Below are 9,329 nucleotides of genomic sequence, written 5' to 3'. Positions count from 1 at the left end.
GTCCCGAATCCTTAGCTAAGGGGCAACTCAGACACGACAAGCACTACGGTCTAGTGGTCTTGATCTCATACTCTCAACCCAGCCACCTGGGTTCGATTTCTGCAAGTAGCATATTTAGCTATAGCCTACCTCGTGGGCCTCGTTCTTTGTATTTGGGTCGCTGTTTTTGGCCTGTACCTCGGGCTTTTGTACGCATCATTTTGGGCCTAGCGCCCTACCCCCGTTCTGTACTCCTGTACCCGGTTTATGGTGGACCCGCTCCCAATAAAACCATCAATTTGGTATCAGATTGGGATAGGCTTTCCCTCTTTTCTCTCCCTACTCATCTGTTAGGAACAAGTGTATTTAGATTTTTGATGATACCAAACTGTCATAGAATGTAGACCCCTACTTTTCGTTTGTTAGATAAGTCTCGTGTGACAAAGGCATGAGATGTTAAATCATGCACGAGACCAGCATAATAGGTCTACATGAAGATTTGAAGACAGCAAGATGATCGAAAGATGCTTCCAGACGAAAGAAGGATTAAAGCAAGTTTCGGATAGACTGCTTTTACAGAAGGAACCTTCGTCTAAGAAGGAAGGACGAAAGATGAGGACAACTTTCGTTCCTCATTCCTAAGTGAACAAGTCAAGGACAGACTTGTAGAAAGACAACACTCATTAAAAGAAACAATGAGAATGTTGTCTATCACTCAGATGGGAAAATCATTCGGACAAAAAAGTGTCCTAGGAATGATTTTCACTAAATACAATGAGCATTAAAAGACTTGTACCATTTTGTCAGAGATCAAGGACAAAAACCATGATGCTTTTGGCTCCAACGGCTATATAGTACAAGTGCATTAAATGTCCTTTGCCCACTGAGTAATACACACTGGTTATTAGGTTTGAAATTTTCATCTCCCTCCAACGGATGGATTTTCCAACCTATAAATACCTCTCTTCACCATTGAAGAAGGTGCTGGTTAACTCACTCTTGTAATCTTAAGAAAAGTTCTTCAAACAGTTTCATCTCCAAAAGCTTTTCATAACCAGTGTTAGTTGTGAAGTTTTTCAAAGGCATATTCATCTTCATACTTCACAACTTGAAGCAGTCTTGTAATTTTCTCAAGTGAAGATCTATCCAGACGTCAAGACAAGCTTCAACATGTTGGAGAAACATCAAATTATCTTTCCAACATCTCAACTTAGGAAGAAGTTGATAGAGGCAGAGTAAACTCGGGGAGTTGAAAAACCTTTCAAGTGGCTGTCCGGCTTAGTCATCAAGGAAGCCAGCTTGAAGTAGTTTGTACTAGGAGTAATAATGCAAACCCTTTCACGAGCTATGAAAGAAGAGTGGAGTAGGCACAGTTGGCCGAACCACTATAAAAATCTCTCTGTCCATCTCTCTTTACTTATCGTTCTTACTTTCGTGCTTTGCATATCATATCATATCGACCAAACACTAAGTTTTCACTAACACGAAAGTGTGCAAAGAAATTTTAAAACAAAACACTATCTCCGCTGCGTATATCTCCGAAAGGAGATTAATCGAAAAGAAACAATTAGAGTATATTCACCCCCCCCCCCCTCTAGATTCTCCTTCACCGTACCGTGACCAACATCATCGATGGCCACTAATTCATCCAAACGCACGGTTAGCACCGCCGTTGTGCCTTCTCCGACGACCACCCCCAACCACCTCTCCTCCGCGCACCACTTCGTGTCGATCAAACTGACAACAGGAAACTATCTCTTCTAGCGCACCGAGCTCATCCCCTTCCTTCGTGGCCAAGAGCTTTTGGGATACGTTGATGGCGAGACGCCATGCCCACCGGCAGTGCTGACTGCGACCACCACCGCCACCAGCAGTGCAATCGATGAGGCAACGTCCACCACCGCTAATCCCGCCTTCGCCGTCTGGGTCCAACAGGACCAGTCCATTCTTTCTCGTCGCTCTCCGAGGAGGTCATGTACCTCGCTATAGGATGATCCACCGCCCGGGATGTTTGGCTTTCCATCGAGACAGCGTTAGGTTCCTCCACCCGTGCTCGCTGCCTAAATCTACTAGGGCAGTTCCAGGCTCTCCGGCAAGGAGATATGTCGCCGGTAGAGTACCTTGGTCGGGCATAGTTGCTTGTGGAAGATCTCTCACTCGGCGGCCGTCCCATGTCACTCGACAAGCAGAACCTGTACGTGTTCCGCGGACTCCGGCCAAAATTCCGAACAATGGCGACGTGTCTTGCCGTGAAAGGTACCCCCGTGTCTCTTCTGCAACTCTCCGACTTTTTACAGGCAACAGTTTATATACTCCGATGAATTCTCGTTGGGAGGGGAGGAGATGTCGGGTGGAACACCAACGGCGATGATGGCAAATCATGGACGCCGGTAGAGTGGCGACGGTGGCTCAGGAGGCCAGAGAATCGTGGTAGCAGTTGCGGAAACCATTGAGGGCGCGGTGGTCAAGGGCCGGTTGTCAGATTTGCCGGTCTCATGGACACACGGCTGTCTACTGCTTCCGCCGATACTCCGATCAACGGTCGGCCCAGGCGAACGCCGTGAGTGGAGATGGTGGCGCTGCGTCGGAGGTCACCGCGTGGTATCCGGACACCGGTGCATCTTCGCATGCCACACCGGACGCCGCCATGATGACGCAGTCTGAGGAGTATTCCGACAACGATGTTCTTCGGGTTGGCAATAGGATAGGTTTGGTATTTCCCGTATTGGTTATGCTATGATTCCATCAGTTTCTAAATCTTTACATATGTCCAATATCCTGCATGTTCCTGATTTAGCTGTTTCACTTTTGTTTGTCCATCGCTTTACCAATGATAATAATGTCGTTTTCGAATTCCACCCTTCATTTTTTGTTGTGAAGGACTGCATCACCAAGGCGGTGCTTCTTAGGGGGCCCAGTTCGGGTGGCTTGTACTCACTGTCCATTCCACGGTCACATCTGGCTTTCTTGACCGCTCGTGCTTCGTCCGTGGTTTGGCACCATCGATTGGGCCATCCGTATGTTCGTGTCCTCTCGCGTGTCCTGTTGTTCCATCTCTCGTTCACACTCATTCCTTTCCCACTATCCTACCACTAATATTAAAGACAAGTCAAGAAACCCTAACAGGGCGTTTGGTTGGAGAGATTTTAAATTCCCTTCCCACTTAATTCCCACATAATTCCAAACGCCATTAAATTCCGTAGTTTGGTTGGAGGGAATTGCAATTCCATGGAATTGCAATTCCCCCATTTTCATGGAATTAAAATCTCATGTCCCCCCTGGTATTTTAATTCCTGGGAAAAAAAGATAGTGATGAGTCAACATTACCCCTTCCTTTTTTAACTTAAAATTAACGTCTAACAACAATAATGGACATTTTTGACTTTATACTACTTATTCCCTTTCAATTCCCATGTATACCAAACATTGAAATTGAAATTCCCAGTAATTCTATTCTTGTCAACCAAACACTGGAATTTAAATTCCCACTTTATTCCCAGTAATTCAACTCCCATGGAATCACTATACAATTCCTTTCCCACATAATTCCCCCCTCCAACCAAATGCCTTGTAATGAGTAGTCCAAAGAAGTTACCCTTCCAGAAGACCCTTTAATTAATACCCAAATGGTTGGTTGGCGACTGATAAATTTTGATTAGTCATCTTTAACTTATGATCTTTTTAATTTTTTAATTTTTTTTTATTTGTAGTTGGTTTTTTTTTTTTTTTTTTTTTTTTTTTTGTAATGTAAAACTTAGTGTGTCACATTATATTTATTGTTTTACTTGCTTTTATATATGCTTTTATATATATATATATATATATATATATATATATATATATATATATATATATATATATATATATAAATTTAGGCGATCCAATTTCTTCGGGTTAAACTTAAGTTTTTAGGACCCTACCCCTAGATAGAGGCATTCCAGTATTTTAAAAATATAAATAGTGTTTCATTCCTACTAAAATACTGTTAAAATTATGGCATTAATTAACTTGTGAGTAGCCATTTTGATGTTTAATTTCTAGTATTATTCACTAATGATTTTAATCGGGTCAACGTTGTCAAGATTAAGTGTTTATCATTACGCTAAAAATAGACACAATATGTTTTTTAATGTGATTCGAACCAGGTCAGCTAATAGCGAAAGGAAAACTTTATTTTCTTATACTTGCATAAAAGTTAGCACCACGTTTTGATAGCAAGATACTGGACTTGACTCCGTTCAACAAAAATAGATTCAGATTCTTCTAATTAACAAAAGAAGGTAAATCAGTTTTGATCATAATCATAAATTTATATACTCGAAATAGTTATTGGGTGAATGAGAAATTAACTCCAACATTTATGTGCTCAAAAGTGTGTCAATGAAATTGGGAATTGAATAAACTTAAAGTTTGGAAATATTTTGAAGGGTGCTTTGTCCCTGGAGAAAAATATTTATAGTTTAAATTTTATTGTAAAAAAGCGCGGTAGAAATTAAGTCTAGCAGACTAGCACTACAAACTTGAGAATAGGGTGATATTAGATGAACGATTAAAATTTATTCATCAAAATATATATATATATATATATATATATATATATATATATATATATATATATTATTTTCCAGCAGTTAGGTAATCTCATTTTGGGCTACAACAGATAAAGAAAGTATAGAACTAATACTATATTTTAATAGTGTTCTCAAAAAAAGATTTTTTTTTTTTTCGAGCAGAGAGATTTATCCTTATTATACATCTACTACCAACTTTTTTTTTTTTTTACTCATGGCAATTCTGTACGAGATTTTTAGGAGTATAATATAGAAAATGAAGTATAATAATTGAAAATAGCGAATTTAATTTGACCAAGACTATGAATTTGCTAAATTAAAAAAAAAAATTGAATGTTTTGGTTAAAATTATAACTGTTGAGAAAATTTGACAAATTCCTCTAAACAAAATATGGAAGAAGAAGCTAACGGTTTTGTAGTCAAGTTGCATAACTTGTGACATGATGAGTGGTCACAAATTTGATATCAAGATTGGCAAAAAAGAAAAATGTTATGTGGGTGATAATGAACCAAAATTGATTTAATATTCCAAAAATAATATTTATATATACACACATAAGTATATAAAATATTATTTGATATATATCCGAAATATATATATATACACACAAATATATATAAACCGGATCCAAAAGTTATATATACGTATATATCTACGAAAAAGATATACCAATATATATCAACCAAAATTGGAGCTTATAATCCTCAGATTATAATTTCAATCCAATAAGAAAGAAGGAGAAGAAGAAAGAATAGTACGAGTTAGGCGAAGAGCCTTTCTTTCCTTAAAACCTTATTTGCCACCTCCCAAAAGTGATAGGAGCGTTGTGGCCTAGGTTTCCCAGGATAAAATGTACAACGGTTCGACGTTTGAGCACCCAAACGAACGAACCCGGCGAAAAAGAGCACGGGCAAAACACAGCTTCAAGAATGGAGTAGGAGCAGAGTTTTGAGAAGAAAAGTAGAATTTCTTTGTGTGTGTTCTGTGTTATTTCTCACTCTCTCACTATCACTCTATCAAAAAGGTTGCTCCCACAACATGTTTATATAGGAGATTGGTACTAAATAGCATCATCATGACACATTAATCAACATAAATTCAATTTAATAATTGAATTATAACGTTTGAAACGGTCGTACTTATTATCGAAATAATATCAACGGTCACGAACTTAATATCTGATTAATTCGTACCGACCATAACGACTCGTTTCAAAAATATCTGAGTAACCGAGAAGTCCATACAAACCCAAAAGTTTAACACATTGGGACCAAAAACCACACCCGAGTGGTCCGCAAGCACCGAAACGGTGCAACACGAATCAATGCATATAACATTGATTCGTGCTCACCGAATCTAAAAGCCACTAAAGGAGCTCACACATAAGCACGAAAGGAGCACGAAACTTAAGCTCTCAAGTCCATGCAACATTCGTCCATGCATATTGTTATATTCCCAATTCCAAAGCTTAATTAAGCTTTTAAGACTAATTAACATATTTAAGCTTTCAAAACAAAGCTTAACTACACCAATCATTATTGTATGGACCATGGTCCACACAAGTTGTGTGGACCATATTTTGTCTACTATAAAATAATGTACATTCAGTACAAAAATAATGTACATTCAATATAAAAATAATGTATATTGTAGACAGGGGATATACATTATTTTTGTTTTGAGTGTACATTATATTGTATAATGTACATTCAGTACAAAAATAATGTACATTTAATATATTAAAAATGTACTTTTTGTTATGGTCCACATAACATTGTGTGGACCATGGTCCATACAATAATTTGCCATCTTAAGCTTACTTTCGTACAGGACCCAAAGCAGGGACACGAATTGGGCTAAAACTCAATTCCCATTTATTAAGCTTTCGTACTTTGGACTTCTTATAAATAGGTTTACTTTGAGAATCAATTTCTCATTCACCTATTACCCATTTTGAGAGTACATTATATCAAATTCTACATCTTACTACGAAGAACCCGAATCCACATTGATCCGACCCAAATCGAAAGTGGATCCCACATATATTTGTACCACAAAATAATCACTCAAAATTCCATTTTAATGCTATTTTTCCAACATGTTAATTTGTCTTACTAATTTTACTTCTTAGATTTAAAAAAGGTTTTTTTTTTTTTTTAATTTAAACAAAACTCCATATATTTATTGCCCAATCAATTCCACCACAAGTTAAGAAAGTCTCATGAAAAAATTTCATGCAAAGATTAATATGAAAGAGAGTTTAATAGAGTAAGTAAATAGGCATAGATTTTGAGTTTTTGCGGGCGTGAGTGTGTGACTATGAAAGAGAAGATGGAAGTAAAAGGAAAAAGTAACAAAAAAAAAAAAACAAAACAAAACAAAATCTTTTAAAAAAATGCTTCAGATTGACGCGCCCAAGGCACAACTTTTTTTTTCTTCTTGGTGGGTCCCACTATGGAGACAGAAACCAACTCCCCATTTATTGAAAACCATCTTCAAATTTTTAGGTATGTAAAAATCTCTCATAAATCACTATTTTGGTTGCCTAACGTTATGTGATTCATGTGGAAAGATAAAAATTAAAAAGTAATTTTAGGAGGGGGAAAAGTATATTTTTCTTTAAAATAAAGTGGAGACAAATAAAATAATAAAGAAAATTAAAGTGCAGCCAGCAGTTATGAAAATGAAAAGTTGATTACGTCATGTTGGTGACATGGAGTGACACGTAATCTAGGGCTATTTAGCAGCTGCATAGATTGTGCTAGGAAGTTGCCAAGGAAGCTAAGATGGAAGGATCACATGATACTACCTAAGATTGTATATACATATATATAAGCAGTATAATTATCCAAAGTCTCAAACAACAACCTCTTCAAATTCTTTGGTGTGCTGCCACCCAAATCAAAAGTCTTCTTTCTTCCTCTTCTTTTTCATTCAAAAAACCATGTCCAATAACATGAACCCTAATTTCCTTGGACCAAACATGATGTCCACTACCCCTCCATCATATACAAACCCTAATCTCCATTTTCCCCCTGAAATGCTCCAAGATTATGACTATGATTTCGACCTTTCCTACGTTAATACCCTCCTCAATGATGATCATCACTACTCCAATGTTGTTAATAACAACCCCTTTGCTTCTTCTTCTTCCTCTTCTTCATCTCTTTTCTCACACCCACTACTACCTCCCCCCACCATTAATGTGCAAGACAAGAGTAGCACTACTTCTGCAAGCTCCGGCAGCTCTGGCTTTGATGGAATAATGCCCACAACTACTTATCCCATGCAAGAAGTGTTAGTAACATTACTTATATTATTTCTTCTTTTCTCATCATATAAATTTAATTTCTCCGGCCGGGCCAGCCATTTCTTCTATCTTCTTCTTCCAAAAGGTTGAATCTCCAACCCTAAGGCCCACACGCCCTGGCCCGACAGACCATGTGGGAGAAGGTAAATCACGGTAACTTAGTGACTCAGTAGATATGACCAAATGTTGGTGAGGATTTGTCCACTTTGGACATAATCTTCAAGTGCCACTACCGAATTTCAAACTTTGATCTTTTCTCCCAAATACTGCCTACTAAATCACTGAGTTAAGCCTGTGTGGACATCTTCATCTATCTATCTCATTTTATATAATCCACTTAAACCCACAAATAGATATAAATTAATGATTCAGTTAAAGTCATAAGATTGATCGGGCTGATGAGATATCTATCGATCAAGAAACGAAACATGGTAGGTAAAATGAGACGTATAGTACAACATGAATATATTATTTAGTTATTAGTGTTTTCATTTATTCCTTTTGATTATTATTAATCTTTTTATTATTTTTTTTACAAATGAATTTAGCAGGAAGTCCATGAGGCAGATGGTGAATAGAAGAAAGGCGAAGGAGAGGCATTCAATTGCTTTTAGGACCAAGACTGAGCTTGAGATCTTGGATGATGGATACAAGTGGAGGAAGTATGGGAAGAAAAAAGTTAAAAGTAACTCCAATCCAAGGTAATTAAACTTTACTAGATCAAAGCTCTGCAAGATAGTATCCATTCTATATTTTTTCAATCTTTTTAAAGTTAAATGAATCAGTGCCCTCACCACCAAAATTCGATCCTGTGACCATCAATTTGGAATGGTAACAGAGGTGTCATCACACTACATAATAGTTGACAATTCTCTAATTTTTCATTCCACATTTATTTGTTAGTGTGTTACTAATTGGAAGTAATTATATATACGAGCAGGAATTACTACAAGTGCTCGCATGAAGGGTGCATAGTGAAGAAGAGGGTGGAAAGAGACGGAGAGGATTCAAAGTTTTTGATAACAGAATACGAAGGAATACACAACCACGAGAGTCCATATGTTATATATTACTACTAAGCTAAGACATGATGGCAACAACGTACGGTTGTGAATAGGTTCGATGTCTTCTCCAAACACAATCTCATCAATATTCCCAAACAAAGTAGTTTGCAGTTGAAGCTGATTTCTCTGCTTTTTTGTGATTACATGATTTTGTGTAAGAAGAATGGGATGAAAATAACCGTCATTTCAGTACTTTTTGACCGTCTTTTTCGACCTTTAATATTTTGGTGTCTTTTTACTCTGCACTTTTCGTCTTGTCTTGACGATCCGTCATTAATCACAAGACAAATTAACTTTTTTTTTTTGGGTTTAATCGACGAGAGATGCATCACCAGAAATAAAACACATCTCCCACCTCTTAATTAGCATCTTTCTTTTTCATTTTTACTCCCGGCCTTTTTTGG

At 37.4% G+C, this 9,329-nt stretch overlaps 1 protein-coding gene across 1 annotated transcript; it reads left to right on the top strand.

Annotated features, from left to right (window-relative positions):
- Nucleotides 1–7,406: 7,406 nt before the first annotated feature.
- LOC109151106 (probable WRKY transcription factor 51) lies at nucleotides 7,407–9,048 on the top strand. Its single transcript, XM_019299021.1, has 3 exons — nucleotides 7,407–7,848; nucleotides 8,413–8,562; nucleotides 8,802–9,048. Exons 1-3 carry the CDS (start codon nucleotides 7,496–7,498, stop codon nucleotides 8,938–8,940), a joined length of 642 nt encoding a protein of 213 aa, XP_019154566.1. The 5' UTR covers nucleotides 7,407–7,495; the 3' UTR covers nucleotides 8,941–9,048.
- The last annotated feature ends 281 nt before the right edge of the window (nucleotides 9,049–9,329 follow it).

The sequence above is a fragment of the Ipomoea nil genome, unplaced genomic scaffold (genome assembly GCF_001879475.1).
Source record: "Ipomoea nil cultivar Tokyo-kokei standard unplaced genomic scaffold, Asagao_1.1 scaffold2283, whole genome shotgun sequence".
Lineage (NCBI taxonomy): Eukaryota > Viridiplantae > Streptophyta > Magnoliopsida > Solanales > Convolvulaceae > Ipomoea > Ipomoea nil.
The sequence above is the reverse complement of the archived record's forward strand: the minus strand, read 5'-3'. Positions and strand labels throughout refer to the sequence as shown.

What these genes read in the sequence shown, in the direction of transcription:
- LOC109151106 (XM_019299021.1), top strand. Translation starts at nt 7,496, where the DNA reads ATGTCCAATAACATGAACCCTAATTTCCTTGGACCAAACATGATGTCC. An exon ending in ACTTATCCCATGCAAGAAGT is followed by an intron (nt 7,849 to 8,412) that starts GTTAGTAACATT and finishes TGAATTTAGCAG; the next exon opens with GAAGTCCATGAGGCAGATGG. An exon ending in AAAAGTAACTCCAATCCAAG is followed by an intron (nt 8,563 to 8,801) that starts GTAATTAAACTT and finishes ATATACGAGCAG; the next exon opens with GAATTACTACAAGTGCTCGC.